The sequence below is a fragment of the Haliotis rubra genome, unplaced genomic scaffold, assembly GCF_003918875.1.
Source record: "Haliotis rubra isolate DU_JTF1 unplaced genomic scaffold, ASM391887v1 Scf683, whole genome shotgun sequence".
In the NCBI taxonomy this organism is placed as follows: domain Eukaryota; kingdom Metazoa; phylum Mollusca; class Gastropoda; order Lepetellida; family Haliotidae; genus Haliotis; species Haliotis rubra.
In genome coordinates, this window is record NW_025767394.1 from 486,561 (window position 1) to 507,837 (window position 21,277).

At 41.2% G+C, this 21,277-nt stretch overlaps 1 protein-coding gene across 7 annotated transcripts; it reads right to left on the reverse strand.

Moving 5' to 3' along the window:
- Positions 1-337: 337 nt before the first annotated feature.
- Positions 338-20,860, reverse strand: LOC124258133 (protein PML-like). 7 transcript variants are annotated; one of them, XM_046692205.1, is made up of 7 exons: positions 20,682-20,860; positions 17,376-18,427; positions 15,945-16,009; positions 14,272-14,323; positions 14,041-14,109; positions 10,286-10,890; positions 338-1,216 (listed from the first exon to the last, which is right to left on the reverse strand). In XM_046692205.1, the coding sequence occupies exons 2-7, from the start codon at positions 18,424-18,426 to the stop codon at positions 1,166-1,168; spliced, it is 1,893 nt and encodes a 630-aa protein (XP_046548161.1). In that variant the 5' UTR covers position 18,427; positions 20,682-20,860; the 3' UTR covers positions 338-1,165. The 7 variants fall into 7 exon arrangements, with proteins under 7 accessions (XP_046548161.1, XP_046548159.1, XP_046548160.1 ...); XM_046692203.1 differs by lacking the exon at positions 10,286-10,890 and having other exon boundaries at positions 338-1,821; positions 20,682-20,848; XM_046692204.1 differs by lacking the exons at positions 10,286-10,890; positions 14,041-14,109; positions 14,272-14,323 and adding exons at positions 6,980-7,048; positions 7,211-7,262 and having other exon boundaries at positions 338-1,821; positions 20,682-20,847.
- Positions 20,861-21,277: the final 417 nt, after the last annotated feature.

The following is a 21,277-nucleotide window of genomic DNA, read 5'->3' on the forward strand; positions in this document are numbered from 1 at the left end:
ACCAACAAATTTCACATTCATAACTTGTTGTTTTAAAGCGAGTTTATACCCACGACATCAAGATACACATAATGTGTACAGTATGGCTGGACTGACAGTGTCACTAACAAATTTCACATTCATAACTTGTTGTTTCAAAGCGAGTTTATATACCCACGACATCAAGATACACATAATGTGTACAGTATGGCTGGACTGACAGTGTCACTAACAAATTTCACATTCATAACTTGTTGTTTCAAAGCGTGTTTATACCCACGACATCAAGATACACATATAATGTGTACAGTATGGCTGGACTGACAGTGTCACTAACAAATTTCACATTCATAACTTGTTGTTTTAAAGCGAGTTTATACCCACGACATCAAGATACACATAATGTGTACAGTATGGCTGGACTGACAGTGTCACCAACAAATTTCACATTCATAACTTGTTGTTTTAAAGCGAGTTTATACCCACGACATCAGGTTACACATAATGTGTACAGTATGGCTGGACTGACAGTGTCACCAACAAATTTCACATTCATAACTTGTTGTTTCAAAGCGAGTTTATACCCACGACATCAGGTTACACATAATGTGTACAGTATGGCTGGACTGACAGTGTCACCAACAAATTTCACATTCATAACTTGTTGTTTTAAAGCGAGTTTATACCCACGACATCAAGATACACATAATGTGTACAGTATGGCTGGACTGACAGTGTCACTAACAAATTTCACATTCATAACTTGTTGTTTTAAAAGCGAGTTTATACCCACGACATCAAGATACACATAATGTGTACAGTATGGCTGGACTGACAGTGTCACCAACAAATTTCACATTCATAACTTGTTGTTTTAAAGCGAGTTTATACCCACGACATCAAGATACACATAATGTGTACAGTATGGCTGGACTGACAGTGTCACCAACAAATTTCACATTCATAACTTGTTGTTTTAAAGCGAGTTTATACCCACGACATCAGGCTACACATAATGTGTACAGTATGGCTTGACTGACAGTGTCACTAACAAATTTCACATGTGTCATAACATTGCATCATGACAGTGTCTTATAACTAGAGCTTTCTTCTTCTCTGTCATGTTGATACATACGTATCTGGGTGTGATCATACTCACCACCATGCCCGCCTTTAGCATGCCACATCACGACAGCGCCTTGACAATCATGGCTTTCTTCTCCTCCGTCATGTTGATGTCGCTGCCCTCTACAAGTCTCATGCTGACAGTGAGGAGGCCAGTGTTATACACCCCAAACATCGGCCACAGTGGTTGACTACAGTCTACATTGTCTAACGTCGACATCACCTTGTTCTCCTTCACATCAATGAAGACAATCTTCTTCCTGGCGTCATCATAGACAACACCGTAGTGTAGTGTGTGTGATGCCCCTGCTGTGTTGGGGATGGTGTCAGGTAGATGTAACACAACCTTTCCCTCCTTCCAGGTTATCCTACATATCCCTTTGTGAGTAGTACAGTGGTGGACGATCAAACTGTAGGCATGGGGACGACCGGCTACACAGTGCGTCATGTCCATCTCTCCCTCAGCACAGACACCAACCTCCAGGATGAGAATGCCCCCTGTGAGTGTTTTGTCCAGTCCGACCCTGGTCTCCGTCTCCCAGTACTGGGGACAATCAGCCAAGGGGAGGGGGATAGTGCTGCATGTGCCCCAGTAGTTCTTCAGTCTCCCTTTCCCTGCAGACCTGGTGTGCGACATGCTGTTGATCAAGTCCCCCTCTGTGTTGATGTGGGTGCGGTCAAGGTTTACTTTATCTGTGTCATACTTCAGATGTATACCTACAACACATAAACGTGGATTAGATGCTCATGTTGTCAATCACTGGGTTGTCTGAATATTTCCAAACCGTCGTCAGATATCTGGAATAATGCTGAATGCAACGTTAATCAAGCTGAACAAACAAACGAGCAAAACATAAGCTTCAGAAAATTACTTTAAAAACAAAGCGTAAGGGTTAGTTTTGATCAAAGATTGACCACAGGGCAAACTACGTGAGGTGAGGTGAAATTGGGTTTAACGTCGTGCTTGAGAATATTTCGCTCATATGACGACGTGCATGCGTGTGTGTATGTGTATGTGCGGCTGCTTGTACTAGCCCAGACTTAAGCTGGTTTTATAGTGCTAGCCCACTGAGATACCATGCCGCAGTGAAGCATGGATACCCCACTCAGACACATTATACTGACTCTGAGCCGACCAGTCCTTGTTGTACCCATTAATGCCGAGCGCCAGGCAGGGACCAACAAGTACCATATTTTAACGTCTTTTGGTATGACGCGGTCGGGGATCGAACCCGCGACCTTCCGCTCTCCGGGGCAAACTACATAAAGCAAGCTGACATCTGTATATTATTTCAAGCCCTGTCACATAAACATCGGGTGAACTGAATGTAACTAAGTGGAGTGACCAGTCTAGCAGACACTCATCTGTTGTCACTGATTCAGAAAACAAAACTGATTTCAGGATGCTGCTGCTGTATCTCAAATATGTTTTGTTGAAATTCAAATTACTGAATTATACTTGCTCAGCATTATCAAGACGGATGGGAAACAGTAACAACATGTAACACGTAAACAATAACAATAACAGAAGAATATATAATCATGCTCATGAAATTTTAACACCTGATTTAGTATTATTTAGTGAAGTCAAATCATGATTACAATATTCTGAAGTTGATGTATTAAAATTTCAGCCAAGTCCTAAAGATTTTGAAACTGGTTTGAAATTGGAAATCGGTTTCAAGGAGTTGGCAAAAATTCGTCGCTGTTTTGAGGTCATTCTGACACGGGTTTTGGAAATGCCTTGCTATGGGTACTAGGGAGAGTATTGCCGGCGATATATTACATATGTACAAACTTAGACCATCTTATAGTCGTCATTTAAAATTCGTCGCTTGATTAGTAATAAAAACTTTTAATCATGACAAAATTGATGAGGTCATTTTGGCTGAAACAAGGAAAGGAACAATTTAAAACGGAAATATCCGAAGATTTGAGTGTTAAAGTTTTCCGATTGCATGTCAAATACCGGTTTCCGATCAGCGTATCGCAGTACGTATCGTTTTAATGTCTGAACCGGTAAATACCGGTCTCCAGGTTATATTGCGCAAGCCCTATTGATAAGGCGGTCTCTTCTGAATGTGGCTATTGCAATTTGGAGACCCCTGAAAATATTGAACACTCTCTAATTACATGTCTTGTGAATAACAACATACAAACACATATCAGAAGTGCTGTACTTGAAATTAAATGATGGTATAACAGTTTTGGGCCCCGATATCATACATGGGTAAGTGCAACGGGCAGCTTTAGATTTTGTCTCTCATCACATGGAAAATATGATGTAATTTGACAGGCTCTCAAATGTCTTAGACAGATTTAGTTCTGCTGTGATTTTATATCTTGTTGACCTACTGCGTTTTTATTGAATGAGTATTTCATGTTTCGGAAATGGAAGTGATGGAAGGTTTTAATCCGTAAAATGAAGCAGAGGTTTATGTATACGTGTATCAAAATAAATATTGATAATGCTGACGTCTCCTTTATGCTATATAAATGACTTTTGGCAATACAATATCTGATGATTTATATTACGTCAAGTCACTGTGTTGGTCCACGTCGCCCTAAAACTATTAACTCAACCGACCAGTAGTTCAGGTACGAAATCGAATAGGCGCCGGCCAAGAACGTGCAAATCATGACGAAACCGCTCCTAACGTTGTGCGTTTGATTGAATGTTTATTGTAAGTCTTCACCTGGTGCTCGGCGCCGAGGGCATGAACTCTACAGTAAACCACGTGTATAACGTACACGCTTATAACGAACTGATGGATATAACGAACGTTTGTTTTGGAACCCATTTCTCTGTCTGGTATCGTGATAGCACAGGAATGGAGAGTAGAACTGATAACACTGGAGCGTGACTGATAGCACTGGAGTGGAACTGGAGCAGAACTGATAGCACTGGAGCGGAACTGATAGCACTGGAGTGGATCTGATAGCACTGGAGTGGAACTGATAGCACTGGAGTGGAACTGACAGCACTGGAGCGGAACGATAGAACTGATAGCACTGGAATGGAACTGAAAGCACTGGCACTGGAGCGGAACTGATAGCACTTTAGTGGAACTGATAGCACTGGAGTGGAACTGATAGCACTGGAACTGATAGCACTGGAGATGGAACTGATAGCACTGGAATGGAACTAGCATAGAGCGGAACTGATAGCACTGGACTGATTGATAGCACTGGAGTGGAACTGATAGCACTGGAGCGGAACTGATAGCACTGGAGTGGAACTGATAGCACTGGAGCGGAACTGATGGCGTATTCCCATACTGCCTACAGTATTATGACATCGCTGCACTGCAAATCTAATGGCAGTAGATACTGTTTTTCAGAGATGTACATTTTTCATTGAAAACTAATAAAGAGTGATTTTTATGATAAATATATCAACACTCGTTGATAAAAAGTATAAATATCCTCGGCAAGCCTCGGATATTTGTTTCTTTATCAACTCGTGGTGATATATCTGATATCAAAACACACTCGGGTGAGATTCTCTATATATCATGAAAAACTGATAAGTTTTGCAGTCTTTTACTGGTTTCACAGTCTACGCACAATTACTGCACAAGGATGTCCATTTCGTTGCCATGGACTCCGATATGTGACGGGACCCAGATAAAATGTATTTGAATATTGTTGTTTTGGTGGTATAGTATTCTCCTGTATATGTTATTTATTAGATCTTATGGTCTTTTTGTTGTAGAGTAATTTATGAAAGCCCGTATGTAGCTTAAGGAATCCGTAAAAATGCAGATGGCAGTGTTTGTTTGGTCAGATGGTGTTAACTATAGCTGCGAGTTCTGCTTTGAAGATACTGGAGTTTGCCGGGAGATTATAGGATTGTTTAACGTCTTTTGGGGGTGTACAGATACCAAAACTAGTAGTACTCTTCTGATTTCAAGCACATTCTAACAAATTCCAAATTAATTAAACCACTCACTAAATATCTCATTCATACAAAATTATAACAAACAATCTAGCAACAAAAACAATAGTACCATTTTTTACCAATTTAAAACTTGTTATAAATATGTATATATCTTCTTTTAACTTTTTAAATCAGTTCTCTCTTTTTATCAAGTTCATTTTTTTACCTTTTATACATTTGTCATTATTCACTTAATAAATATGTTTTTAAACACGGGTTGGTTAAAAAATACAATAACAATAACCATTTACTACACCACGTCTATATTAAGTTCAAAATCTATTACCTATTTCATATTTCTTTTTACCTTTTTAATTCGGCATCCGATTCAAATTTCCCTTAATACTCAATTGTTGAGGGGTTTTTTTTGGTAGTAACACCAATCTTTCAAAATTTCTATTTTTTGTTCCCCTCATTTCATAATACGTGTACTACCCTGTCACCGGAATACCTTAGCTGTGTGTGCTACATTATATAAAGCAAATAACTACTACTACCTTACTCCAAACGACACATCCCTTCTTCAATGATAATTGGGCTGTTCCATTATTCTACAGGGCAAAAAATCATTTCCCACGCTGCCTACAATATTCTTTTTGGCAGTTTGGGATGTAGGCAGTTTGGAACCTAGCCGAACTGATAGCACTGGAGTGGAACTGATAGCACTGGAGCGGAACTGATAGCACTGGAATGGAACTGATAGCACTGGAGAAACTGATAACTGATAGCACTGGCGGGACTGTGGAAACTGATAGCACTGGACTGGAACTGATAGCTGGAGCGGAACTGATAGCACTGGAGTGGAACTGATAGCACTGGAGTGGAACTGATACCACTGGAGTGGAACTGATAGCACTGGAGCGGAACTGATAGCACTGGAGTGGAACTGATAGCACTGGAGTGGAACTGATAGCACTGGAGTGGAACTGATAGCACTGCTGATAGCACTGGAGTGGAACTGATACCACTGGAATTGAACTGATAGCACTGGACTGATACCACTGGAATGGAACTGATAGCACTGGAATGGAACTGATAGCACTGGAGCGGAACTGATAGCACTGGAGTGGAACTGATAGCACTAGAACTGATAGCACTGGAGCGGGACTGATACCACTGATACTGATAGCACTGGAATGGAACTGATAGGAACTGATAGCACTGGAGTGGAACTGATAGCACTGGAATGGAACTGACTGGAGCGAACTGATAGCACTAGCGGAACTGATAGCACTGGAATTGAACTGATAGCACTGAAACTGATGGAGCGGACTGATAGCACTGGAGCGGAACTGATAGCACTTGGGCGGAACGATAGCACTGGAGCTAGCAGTTCTGATTAACGTTACTCAGAAGGTGGTGCTTTAGGTTACACTGACCCTTAAGGTATAATATAGCCGAGGGACATTCTCTGGACACAGCGGGTACCAATATTCCATATACACATAAAACTAAGGCCAGTCAGAGACTGAAACTTGTCGCAGGTAAGTGGCGGACAGCTAGGAAAATGGTTCGTTGAAGCAGGATAACAAACACTGAGGTTACATGTTATTAAAGAAGCGTGAAGGTCCGGGTTAGAATTGGCCCTCAGTAACTTGTGCTTGTCGTAAGAGGCAATTAACGGGATCGGGTGGTCAGGCTCCCTGACTTGGTTGACACATGGTATCGTATACCAGTTGCGTAGATCGATGCCAATGCTGTTGACCACTTGATAATTTTACAGACCGCCGCCATATGGCTGAAATATTGCCGATTGCGGCGTTAAACGACAAAGAAACCATATCCTTGTATATAGCTTATTAGTAAAACAGGTGTATTAACGAATATTCGACTATCGAATACTTTGGAATGGCTAATACAGCTGAACCACTCGAACAATAGGTTCAGACATCGCAGTTTAAGCATACATTGTAAATGGGTAGATTATGAACGTACACTTCAGCACCATCGACTTGTCCACGGCGTCTGGTTTCAGCAGGTGAACATAGAATTCATTGAGCAGCCCTGCAACACCAACATTGCCATCACTTTGATAAAACAACATTTTCATATCTTGTAGTGAATCTCAATAATAAAGCCAACACACAGGCCAACATTTTAGTGTTAAAACCTGGACTCAGTTATCTGAACGAAGAAAGTAAAGGAACAAAGGTGACTGGACTTTACCAAGCAGGAAATCGATGGTGTCTGGGGCTCTCTTCTTGATGTCATCGATGGTCTGAAAGGATAATCAATAATAATTAATTATTATACGTAGGTAGGCAGGTCGGGGCACATAGGGAAGTAGGTGATAGGTAGGTACAAAAATATCTAAAATATTTTGAATTAAACTTGACAAAGAACACACGAAGCACCGAATATAACTTTTATCTACTTCCATAGCCCTGTTTCCGGATTCCCATACAGTGGCCTGACAACGTTATAAGGGTCTATGACGTGTAGTCGCTATAATGTTATAACTCAGAAATTGTTATCCATGAATTGTGCCCACTTTGTTGTGAACGAATACCTCTAAAATAACTGATGCTACCATGTACTTCTTTTCAATGAAGTGAATATTTAAAATTCATATCAGTCTCAGGTTGTTACATCTGGTATTTAGCTTGCATGTATTTCGATTTTGTTTTTGCCTCAGTCAATGTTCAGTTTTCCGATGTGCTGAATGAATGAATGAATGAATGAATGAGTGAATGAATGAATGGATGAATGAATGAATGAATGAATGAATGAATGAATGAATGAATGAATGAATAAATGAATGAATGAATGAATGAATGAGTGAATGAATGAATGAATGAATGAATAATTATTCCTTAACCCCGCATCAGCAATATTACAGCTATTCGCGGCGAGCGATGGGCTGTAGACATTAGATAGGTAATTATGGACATGTACTTCTGAAAACGGATTCAAAATGTTTTAGATCGTTGTCTTACATTTTAATTGGTTCTAGTACATTTAATACTTTGTAGTCATACATACTCTCTCATACGCTCTTCTTTAGCGGTTATAGTACATTACATTATTTTAATTACCAAACTCACCTTCTCATGTTTGATTTCCATCTCAGCCATGAAGTCATGTTCAGTTTGAGTTTCCTTGTCTGAAACTACACCATGATGTACATATAAATGCCAATACATACATACACACACACACACACACATCACAATAATAAAAAAAACAAAACAATACACACACAAAACACACACATACATACATACGAATGAATGAATGATTAGTGTTTTACGCCGCATCATCAATATTACAGCTGCGAGGGGCGAGACATCCATTTAGAAATCTTGATTGTAAAATTCCCAATCTATTATGGGCATGTGTTTATGAAGTGCGTGTATTTTAAGTATTTAACACAACCCGGTTGATTAGAAACTGGCATTGTGAGAACACGTACCCGTGCTTTAAGTACAATATTTGTGCTTTTGGATCAAGAAACTCGAGTTGCTAAGAATGATGTGTCACATGTTATATTTAGGATTACACTTTCCCAGTAAAGCACAAATTCTACTATTTGTTGTTTGTTTGAGTTTAGCCGAGATTTGATCCCACACTGTCAGAGTCAGGCACCCAGTCACATAATAATGTCAGCGATCTAACGCACTCAGCCAACGCGGTTTCCATAAAAAATGGAAGTCTGACATCTGGTAGACTAGACCATGTACTTTGTGTACCCCTCTGACATCTGGTAGACTAGACCATGTACTTTGTGTACCCATCTGACATCTGGTAGACTAGACGACGTACTTTATTTGTGTACCCCTCTGACAACTGGTAGACTAGACCATGTACATTGTGTACCCATCTGACATCTGGTAGACTAGACCATGTACTTTGTGTACCCATCTGACAACTGGTAGACTACACGACGTACTTTATTTGTGTACCCCTCTGACAACTGGTAGACTAGACCATGTACTTTGTGTACCCCTCTGATAACTGGTAGACTAGACCATGTACTTTGTGTACCCCTCTGACATCTGGTAGACTAGACCATGTACTTTGTGTACCCATCTGACATCTGGTAGACTAGACGACGTACTTTATTTGTGTATCCCTCTGACAACTGGTAGACTAGACCATGTACTTTGTGTACCCCTGTGACAACTGGTACCACATTCATAACTTGTTGTTTCAAAGCGAGTTTATGTCCCCGACATCAGGATATATAGATAACGTGTACAGTATGGCTGGACTGACAGTGTCACTAACAAATTTAACGTTCATAACTTGTTGTTATAAAGCGAGTTTATACCCACGACATCAGGATATACATAATGTGTACAGTATGGCTGGACTGACAGTGTTACTAACAAATTTAACGTTCATAACTTGTTGTTATAAAGCGAGTTTATACCCACGACATCAGGATATACATAATGTGTACAGTGTGGCTGGACTGACAGTGTCACTAACACATTTCACATTCATAACTTGTTGTTTTAAAGCGAGTTTATACCCACGACATCAATATATAGATAATGTGTACAGTATGGCTGGACTGACAGTGTCACTAACAAATTTAACGTTCATAACTTGTTGTTATAAAGCGAGTTTATACCCACGACATCAGGGTATAGATAGTGTGTACAGTATGGCTGGACTGACAGTGTTACTAACAAATTTAACGTTCATAACTTGTTGTTATAAAGCGAGTTTATACCCACGACATCAGGATATACATAATGTGTACAGTGTGGCTGGACTGACAGTGTCACTAACACATTTCACATTCATAACTTGTTGTTTTAAAGCGAGTTTATACCCACGACATCAAGATATACATAATGTGTACAGTGTGGCTGGACTGACAGTGTCACTAACACATTTCACATTCATAACTTGTTGTTTTAAAGCGTGTTTATACCCACGACATCAAGATATACATAATGTGGACAGTATGGCTGGACTGACAGTGTCACTGACACATTTCACATGTGTCATAACATGGCATCATGGCAGTATCTTATAAGTAGAGTTTTCTTCTCCCCCGTCATGTTGATATCGTTGGTACATATCTCCGTGTGTTCTTACTCACCACCATGGCCGCCGGTGTCGTAAAATGGCATCATGACAATGTCTTATAACTAGAGCTTTCTTCTCCTCTGTCATGTTGATACATACGTATCTGGGTGTGATCATACTCACCACCATGCCCACCTTTAGCATGCCTCATCACGACAGCGCCTTGACAATCATGGCTTTCTTTTCCTCCGTCATGTTGATGTCACGGCCCACCACAAGTCTCATGCTGACAGTGACGATAGATGGGTTATACACCCCGAACATCGGCCACCAGGTTTGACTGGAGTCTACATTGTCTAACGTCGACATCACCTTGTTCTCCTTCACATCAATGAAGACAATCTTCTTCCTGGCGTCATCATAGACAACACCGTAGTGTAGTGTGTGTGATGTCCCTGCTGTGTTGGGGATGGTGTCAGGTAGATGTAACACAACCTTTCCCTCCTTCCTGATTTTCTTGCATATCCCTTTGTGAGTAGTACAGTGGTGGACGATCAAACTGTAGGCATGAGGACGACCGGCTACAAAGGGAGTCATGTCCATCTCTCCCTCAGCACAGACACCAACCTCCAGGATGAGATTGCTCCCTGTGAGTGTTGTGTCCAGTCCGACCCTGGTCTTCGTCTCCCAGTACTGGCGACAATCAACCAAGGGGAGGGGGATAGTGCTGCATGTGCCCCAGTACTTCTTCAGTCTCCCTTTCCCTGCAGAGCTGGTGTCAGACTGGCTGTTGATCAAGTCCCCCTCTGTGTTGATGTGGGTGCAGTCAAGGTTAATTTTATCTGTGTCATACTTCAGATGTATACCTACAACACATAAACGCTGATTAGATGCTCATGATGTCAATCACTGGATTGTCTGAATATTTCCAAACCGCCGTCACATAGCTGGAATATTGCTGAATGCAACGTTAATCAAGCTGAACAAACAAACGAGCAAAACATAAGCTTCAGAAAATTACTTTAAAAAAAAACAAAGCGTAAGGGTTAGTTTTGATCAAAGATTGACCACAGGGGCAAACTACGTGAGGTGAGGTGAAATTGGGTTTAACGTCGTGCTTGAGAATATTTCGCTCATATGACGACGTGCATGCGTGTATGTGTACGTATTGCGGCTGCTTGTACTAGCCCAGACTGAACATGGTTTTATAGTGCTAGCCCACTGAGATACCATGCCGCAGTGAAGCATGGATACCCCACTCAGACACATTATACTGACTCTGAGCCGACCAATCCTTGTTGTACCCATTAATGCCGAGCGTCAGGCAGGGACCAACAAGTACCATATTTTAACGTCTTATTGGTATGACGGGGTCGGGGATCGAACCCGCGACCTTCCGCTCTCCGGGGGCAAACTACGTAAGCAAGCTGCTATCTGTATATTATTTCAAGCCCTGTCACATACACATCGGGTGAACTGAATGTAATATAGTGGAGTGACCAGTCTAGCAGACACTCATCTGTTGTCACTGATTCAGAAAACAAAACTGATTTCAGTAACAATATTCTGAAGTTGATGTATTAAAATTTCAGCCAAGTCCTAAAGATTTTGAAACTGGTTTATTGAAATCGGTTTCAAGGAGTTGGCAACATTTTGGGATGCGGGTACTACCGGCCGACATATGTACAAACTTAGACCATCTGGTCATAAAATTCGTCGCTGTAAAAGGATTGAGGAGGTCATTCTGACACGTCTCCGTTTTGGAAACTGTGGGCTAAATGCCTACATGAGTATTATTGAAGAGGCGGTCTCTTCAGAATGTGGCCATTGCAATTTGGAGACCCCTGAAAATATTGAACACTCTCTAATTACATGTCTTGTGAATAACAACATACAAACAAATATCAGAAGTGCTGTACTTGAAATTAAATGATGGTTTAACAGTTTTGGGCCCCGATATCATACATGGGTAAGTGCAACGGACGGCTTTAGATTTTGTCTCTCATCACATGGAAAATATGATGTAATTTGACAGGCTCTCAAATGTCTTAGACAGATTTAGTTCTGCTGTGATTTTATATCTTGTTGACCTACTGCGTTTTTATTGAATGAGTATTTCATGTTTCGGAAATGGAAGTGATGGAAGGTTTTAATCCGTAAAATGAAGCAGAGTTTTATGTATACGTGTATCAAAATAAATATTGATAATGCTGACGTCTCCTTTATGCTATCTAAATGTCTTCTGGCATTACAATACCTGATGATTTATATTACGTCAAGTCACTGTGTTGGTCTACGTCGCCCTAAAACTATTAACTCAACCGACCAGTAGTTCAGGTACGAAATCGAATAGGCGACGGCCAAGAACGTGCAAATCATGACGAAACCGCTCCTAACGTTGTGCGTTTGATTGAATGTTTATTGTAAGTCTTCACCTGGTGCTCGGCGCCGAGGGCATGAACTCTACCGTAAACCACGTGTATAACGTACACGCTTATAACGAACTCATGGATATAATGAACGTTTGTTTTGGAACCTATTTCTCTGCCTGGTATCGTGATAGCACAGGAGTGGAGAGTAGAACTGATACCACTGGAGCGGAACTGATAGCACTAGAGCGGAACTGTTAGCACTGGAGTAGAACTGATAGCACTCGAGTGGATCTGATAGCACTGGTGTGGAACTGATAGCACTGGAGATGATCTGATAGCACTGGAGCGGAACTGATAGCACTGGAATGGAACTGATAGCACTGGAGTGGAACTGATAGCACTGGAATGGTACTGATAGCACTGGAGTGGAAATGATAGCACTGGAATGGAACTGATAGCACTGGAGTGGAACTGATAGCACTGAAATAGGACTTATAGCACTGGAGTGGAACTGATAGCACTGGAGTGGAACTGATAGCACTGGAGTGGATCTGATAGCACTGGAGTGGAGCTGATAGCACTGGAGTGGAACTGATTGCACTGGAATGGAACTGATAGCACTGGAGTGAAACTGATAGCACTGGAGCGGAACTGATAGCACTGGAGTGGAACTGATAGCACTGGAATGGAACTGATTGCACTGGAATGGTACTGAGAGCACTGGAGTGGAAATGATAGCACTGCAAATGGAAATGATAGCACTGGAGTGGAACTGATAGCACTGAAATAGGACTGATAGCACTGGAGTGGAACTGATAGCACTGGAATGGTACTGATAGCACTGGAATGGAACTGATAACACTGGAGCGGAACTGATAGCACTGGAGTGGAACTGATAGGACTGGAGTGGAACTGATAGCACTGGAATGGAACTGATAGCACTGGAGTGGAACTGATAGCACTGGAGCGGAACTGATAGCACTGGAGTGGAACTGATAGCACTGGAGCGGAACTGATAGCACTGGAGTGGAACTGATAGCACTGGAGTGGAACTGACTAGTTCTGATTAACGTTACTCAGAAGGTGGTGCTTTTGGTTACACTGACCCTTAAGGTATAATATAGCCGAGGGACATTCTCTGGACACAGCGGGTACCAATATTCCATATATACATATAACTAAGGCCAGTCAGAGACTGAAACTTGTCGCAGGTAAGTGGCGGACAGCTTGGAAAATGGTTCGTTGAAGCAGGATAACAAACACTGAAGTTACATATTATTAAAGAAGCGTGAAGGTCCGGGTTAGAATTGGCCTTCAGTAACCTGTGCTTGTCGTAAGATGCAACGGGATGGGGTGGTCAGGCTCGCTGACTTGGTTGATACATGGTATCGTATCCCAGTTGCGTAGATCAATGCCAGTGCTGTTGACCACTGGATTGTTTTACAGATCGCCGCCATATTGCTGAAATATTGCCGATTGCGGCGTTAAACAACAAAGAATCCATATCCTTGCATATAGCTTATTAGTAAAACAGGTGTATTAACGAATATTCGACTATCGAATACTTTGGAATTGCTAATTTAGCTGAACCACTCGACATCGCAGTTTAAGCATACATTGTAAATGGGTAGATTATGAACGTACACTTCAGCACCATCGACTTGTCCAAGACGTCTGGTTTCAGCAGGTGAACATCGCATTCATTGCTCAGCCCTGCAACATCAACATTCCCATCACTTTGATAAAACAACATTTTTATATCTTGTAGTGAATGTCAATAATAAAGCCAACACACAGGCCAACATTTTAGTGTTAATACCTGGACTCAGTTATCTGAACGAAGAAAGTAAAGGAACAAAGGTGACTGGACTTTACCAAGAATGAAATCGATGGTGTCTGAGGCTCTCTTCTTGATGTCATCGATGGTCTGAAAGGATAATCATTAATCATTAATTATTATACGTAGGTAGGGAGGTCGGGGCACATAGGGAGGTAGGTGATAGGTAGGTACAAAAATATCTAAAATGTTTTGAATTAAACTTAACAAAGAACACACGATGCAACGAATATGACTTTTATCTACTTCCATAGCGATGTTTCCGGATTCCCATACAGTGGCCTGACAACGTTATAAGGGTCCATGACGTGTAGTCGCTATTTAAGAATTGAATGTCAGTTTGTGTGTTTGCACTGAAAAATGAACGATGTCAAAGCGGTGTTCAAACTCGTGTGAACGAGCGAGTTTACGAACTGACATTCAATTCTTATAATTTCGCACTTTTAAGTTTACACATACGTTTTCCACCCATTTGTAGATGATCATTGTTTAGTGTGTTTTAATACCTGGAAAATGTAGTAATGCCATTCGGTTCAAGAACGTACGTATTGCAGCGATGTTTGTATACACAGCGATTTTCTTTACACATGTATCCCAACCCTTGAAGAAATAGTTCTCAAAGTATCCGATCTTTAAAATATAACAACAAATTCGTTATGGGGTTTGAAACTGCTTTAATAAGTATAACATCAATAACAGCATCAAACAGAAACAAATATCAGAAGCAATAACAATAGCATTGTACCTTTTCACTTGTAAATACCTTGTTTGACCGCGTAATAATACACTGACCGACTTCGTAGTTGTGCGGCGTGGCGAATAGGAAGCTGATCTTGTTGTATTCTATTTATTTTGATTATTTATTGTGAAATTTATTGAGCAGTTGTTAAACAGACCTCGGGCAGAAAACCGCCATATGAACCCGCAAACTGCGAAACATTAAACTCCTGTGAAAAGACAATGTTCGGCAATCCGTTTGGTAGTGATGACATTGCCAAACTTGGGGTGACTTGAAACAGGTTCGTTCGCGCGAATTGGCATCACCAATTATTGGGGGTCCTTGAAACCGAAGCGAAAACGTTCACACATCGTATGAACGGTGTTTACACAAGTATGAACGATTAGAGGGGTTCAAGAGTAATGAAACTTGAAATTTAGATCACATGACCGCTCTCTCAACCAACGAACGTTCGGGAATCTGTGTAAACTTGAAAGCACGAAATTATAATGTTATAGCTAAGAAATTGCTATCCATGAATTGTGCCCACTTTGTTGTGAACGAATACCTCTAAAATAACTGATGCTACCATGTACTTCTTTACAATGAAGTGAATATTTAAAAATCATATCAGTCTCAGGTTGTTACATCTGGTATTTAGCTTGCATGTATTTCGATTTTGTTTTTGTCTCAGTCAATGTTCAGTTTTCCGATGTGCTGAATGAATGAATGAATGAAAATGAACGAATGAATAATTGTTCCTCAACCCCGCATCAGCAATATTACAGCTATTCGCGGCGAGCGATGTGCTGTAGACATTAGATAGGTAATTATGGACATGTACTTCTGAAAACGGATTCAAAATGTTTTAGATCGTTGTCTTACATTTTAATTGGTTCTAGTACATTTAATACTTTGTAGTCATACATACTCTCTCATACGCTCTTCGTTAGGGGTTATGGCACATTATATTATTTAAATTACCAAACTCACGTTCTTATATTTGATTACCATCTCAGCTATGAAGTCATGTTCAGTTTGAGTTTCCCTGTCTGAAACAACACAATGATGTACATATAAATGTCAGTACATACATACACACACACACACACACACACACATACATACATACGAATGAATGAATGAATGATTAGTGTTTTACGCCGCATCATCAATATTACAACTGCGAGGGGCGAGACATCCATTTAGAGATCTTGATTGTAAAATTCCAAATCTATTATGGACATGTGTTTATGAAGTGCGTGTATGTTAAGTATTTAACACAACCGGTTGATTAGAAACTGGCATTGTGAGAACACATACCTGCAACCTGTGCTTTAAGTACAATATTTGTGATTTTGGAGCAAGAAACTCGAGTTGCTAAGTATGATGTGTCACATGTTATATTTGGGATTACACTTTCCCAGTAAAGCACAAATTCTACTACTTGTTGTTTGGGTGAGTTTAGCCGAGATTTGAACCCACACTCTCAGAGTCAGGCACCCAGTCACATAATGTCAGCGATCTAACCCACTCAGCCAACGCAGTTTCCATAAAAATGGAAGTCTGAGATCTGGTAGAATAGACCATGTACTTTGTGTACCCCTCTGACAACTGGTAGACTAGACCATGTACTTTGTGTACCCCTCTGACAACTGGTAGACTAGACGACATACTTTATTTGTGTACCCCTCTGACAACTGGTAGAATAGACGACGTACTTCGTGTACCCCTCTGAAAACTGGTAGACTAGACGACGCACTTTATTTGTGTACCCCTCTGACATCTGGTAGACTAGACGACGTACTTTGTGTACCCATCTGGCAACTGGTAGACTAGACGACGTACGTTGTGTACCCCTCTGACAACTGGTAGACTAGACCACGTACTTTATTTGTGTACCCCTCTGACAAGTGGTAGGCTAGACCACGTACTTTATGTACCCATCTGACAACTGGTAGACTAGACAACGTACTTTGTGTACCCATCTGACAACTGGAAGACTAGACCATGTACTTTGTGTACCCATCTGACATCTGGTAGACTAGACAACGTACTTTATTTGTGTACCCATCTGACAACTGGTAGACTAGACCACGTACTTTGTGTACCCATCTGACAAATATAAATTGACACGACTCACATGGCCGACGGCTATAAATAGACAATGCCATTTTGAAAGTAGCCAAATGTAACATGATGTACTAGGGCAGACACTTATAAGTAAAGCATACATTCTAGAACCCCCAAAGTTCTAGAATCTGTAATTTACTGAGAAAGTGTAATCTCAAATACAACAAATGTTACGTCTGACCACTTTCTAAATGGTATTGTGAATCCATAAGAATAGCGTATCTGTAAGCACTATAGAACGCTCTTCCAGTTCTTCTCGCAATACAAAAGAACGTGCAATCATATAAATACCTCTTGCATATTCTTCTTCCAATTCCTTGGTCACGACGGCCCCAAATCGTGATATGTTTGATTTCAGCTTTGACAAGCCGTTGGTGTTAAAGACAGCTGCGGGTATGTCCTGTGTTTGAGTCTCAGCAGTGTCAAGGAAAGCCCGAGTTGCCTCCCTTACAGAACTCTCCAACTCCAGGAGGTCTGATTGCGAGGCATACGTGAGAACCTTGGTGACGTAGTCTAAAACCTCAGAGCATTTCTTCGAAGCTTCTTCACATGTGTTTAGCCGAGTACGGAGAGTTGTCTTGGCCCCCTTCGTCTGACCGTCAAGATCAGTCAGAAGTTCCTTCTCTCTTTGTTCAAGTTGTGCTCGCAGAGTTCTGAAAGTATGGCCAATATTTTCTGTCAACGTATTGCTCGTTGTATCTGTGATTTCGGTCCCTCGTCTGATATTCTGAATGTTGGACTGTTGGTGAGCTTGTAAGGTTGCCAGCTCAGTTTTGTGTTGGTCCAACTGTTTGAGGATACTTTCAGCTACCACATCTAACTTCTCAACTTCATGATCTGCGTGACCTTCAAATCTGCATCGTCCACAAATCAAAATGTTGCATCTCCGATCAAAAAGATAAAGAGAATCAGGGCTGTGGATACTGCAGGGGGTTGGAATGTTTGAGATAACTGGTTTAAAGTCGCTGAGGTTTTGAAGTACATGTTTTCTGGTCAGTTTGAAGCTGCTGTGCATATTCTGGCAGTATTCACAGAGGAGCTCTTCACACTCCCGACACCAACACACAGCCTGGGTGCCGTCATCTTCGTGTGTACAGAGAAGCTCTGTGGGGCGATGTTGGACTGTCAGATGGAATACTTCCTTCTGTCTCACTGCATCCTTCTTGAGCCTTGTATCTGTGAGGTTGACCTCCGTCTGACAAGAAGAGCATGCTATCACACCAGCAGCTGCAGATCTCACACACGTCTCACACACCGCGTGTAGGCAGGGCAGTAGGTAGGGGGCGGGACCTTTGAAGACAAACTGCTGATGACAGACAGAACACTTGGGGAAGATGTCCATTCTGAAAGACAGTAGACTTTAATGAGTGATCTCTGTTATATTTCCCTTTATGGTGAGATAGGTAGTTTGGAAACCAACATATAGTTGGCACCCAAAGAACAGTTAGCAAACATCTCAATTTTATACCGAACGTCAAATCGCTGATTGAGACCAAGGCATTTGAGTCCACAGTAGAAATCTTAAAAGCGCCATTTTAAAATCTTCCTTTCTGCCACAAACTAGAAATATTCGGGCCTGGTCAGTATCTATCTATCAAACAGTTTCGTTTGTGCCATGCAATAGTCAAACACTGAACGTTTTAATCTGTAATTACACATGTTCATATTTCAAGTACTTGTCTATAGACATTTCACTTCGTGACAACGCAGTCGTTACAACACCTGTTTTTTCAAAGGTGGTTATTGCGATGTACAAGCCCTGATCGACCGATCTCTTTCCTATATTTTCTATATTCATTGAAGAATGTACCATAACGCCGATGTAACATTTTGTAAAAACGTATTCCTGATGTGTTAAAAGACATATTAAGCATTTCATGTATTCCAACTTTGCATTGTCCGCTTGTCCAACTATTTCAAATAAGACATATGTCTGTGTCCTCAACACAGTGTCTTGTTGAGTTAGCCTCATTGTAGAATAACAACTAGTGTCTGACATTCACATATTTTCAGGACTGATGATTCCTAAACTATATTAATTATTTCTTTGAGAGGCATTTTAGAAGTTGTGAAGATGAAGGAAAACTGATTTCTATGGATAGTCAACTTCTTTATTGCAATGGAGTGCGTCGCACTCATTGCAATAAAGAAGTTGACTATCCATAGAAATCAGTTTTCCTTTATATTAATTATATGTTAGATTAATTAAATATAATAAAGGTGCTCGGAGACACATATAGGAAAACAACAAACAGTGAAGATCCGCGTTAGAAAAAGTCGCAAGAGTCGACTAACGGCATCGGGTGGTCAGGATCTCTGACTTGGTCGACACATGTTATTGTATCCAAATTCCGTGGATGATAAATATAGGTAATCACGCGAGTGTGTTTTGGGATGGTTAATATCCTGCATTAGGAATAATCATTGTATTTAGCGAGCCTTGGCGATACACGACCGGACACGACCGCCGACCCTTGACGCCATGTTTGTTTACACTGTGAAAGTAGTCCCTGAAATTTGCATATGACCTCTCTAATTTGCATTGATATCCGTATATGACCCCAACGGATACCGAAAATATCAGTGTGCTTTAACCTGCCGAGAACACTATCCATTGTATGATAATGCAGTTGATCACTGGATTGCCTGGTCCAGTCTTGAATAATTTCAGACTATCATCATACAGCTGGAATATTGCCGACTGCAGCGTTTCACACCAAACAAGAAACAGCAACAAAACTTACAAATTACAACACGCGACAGGCTGTTTCTTTCCAGAACTGACGCCTGTTGATTAGTACTACTCCGTGTCTGTATATGCTTGTCTTCCTTTAAGTCCACGAAATACTGGTCGCCCGACAACATATCCACATTCTATCCACAACACACAGAGGCGAGGCGGTTCGGTAAAACCGAGAGATCCCTGGCCATATATATCCATACAACGTATACCCTTGCAGTGCAGTCTTTACATCACGACAACAATAAGAAAGCTAGAAACAACATATCCACATTCTATCCACAACACACAGAGGCGAGGCGGTTCGGTAACATCGAGAGATCCCTGGCCATGTATATCCATACAACGTATACCCTTGCAGTGCAGTCTTTTCAACACGACAACAATAAGAAAGCTATTCATTCAACAGATCTTTCCGTGCTTTCAACATCGGCGCAGTAGTAGCTGGTTAGATTTTGTGTATAGCGCACTTTTGAACTAAAGCGACACGACACGACTTTGTCGGTGCACGATATGACACAAAGACGGTGTGTCGTGGCGTATGTGAGTAGCTGGCTGATTCGATTTTGTACAAAACGTACTTTTAAACAAGCCAAATATAGGCTTGTCCGTCTCCATATGACACAATTACGGTGAGTCAGCGCGGGTATGAGTGGCAAGCTGCCATCATCGTACAACGAAAGTAGAAATTTGTTGTTGTTACGTATCTCAAATATACAGGATTTACATTGTACGGACATGGTATTTGTACCACAAGCAGTAACAACGTGGCATCGTGACATATACTAGCAAATGTTGGACCAGACAGATAACCGTGCACTGGCCTGCGAGAAGAGAGACAGTTACAACACACCTACCTAGACAAATGTCTTCCTCCGATGTGTCACAGAGGTCACTTCCGGCAGATGACACGTGACTAACATACTTGAAGTGTAATCTATCCGGTGCATGTTTACAGTGTTATGGCCTGACTGCATATTCGTGCTGTCAGGCGAGCATCCTCGATAATCTCCAGGGTATACGTTACGATCACTTTCCACTATAACCTGGATGCATCCACGGCTTGCATCGCTATCTTTGTTGACACTGGGAAGCTCGGATGTAACGGCGGCTTAGCTGATTGGCTACTGTGAGAATGCTGAGCCACCAAAGGGAGGTAATATTATCATCGGGCCAAGCCGTGGATGTATCCAGGGTATAGTTGGAGAGTGATCGTAACGTATACCCTGGAGGTTATCGAGGATGTCAGGCGAGTAGCACGCCATGTTTTTTTCGTGTAAGCCCAATAGGTTGCCAAGCTTTATAATTAGATAGTATTGAGTGCTTTCCCAACTTTCACGCTGATCTTTAGAAAAAAAATTATGTGTAAGCCCGGGCTTTTTTATAATGGTAGCTACGCCCCTGGCTGTTAATGTAGAGTGACACATGACAACTTGTGGGGGTATTGAGGCGT

Coding starts and splice junctions, on each gene's coding strand:
- LOC124258133 (XM_046692205.1), bottom strand. CDS start 18,426: ATGGACATCTTCCCCAAGTGTTCTGTCTGTCATCAGCAGTTTGTCTTC. Junction 16,010..17,375: donor GGAAGAAGAATATGCAAGAG/GTATTTATATGA, acceptor ATCATTGTGTTG/TTTCAGACAGGGAAACTCAA. Junction 14,110..14,271: donor CACCATCGATTTCATTCTTG/GTAAAGTCCAGT, acceptor TTGATGTTGCAG/GGCTGAGCAATGAATGCGAT.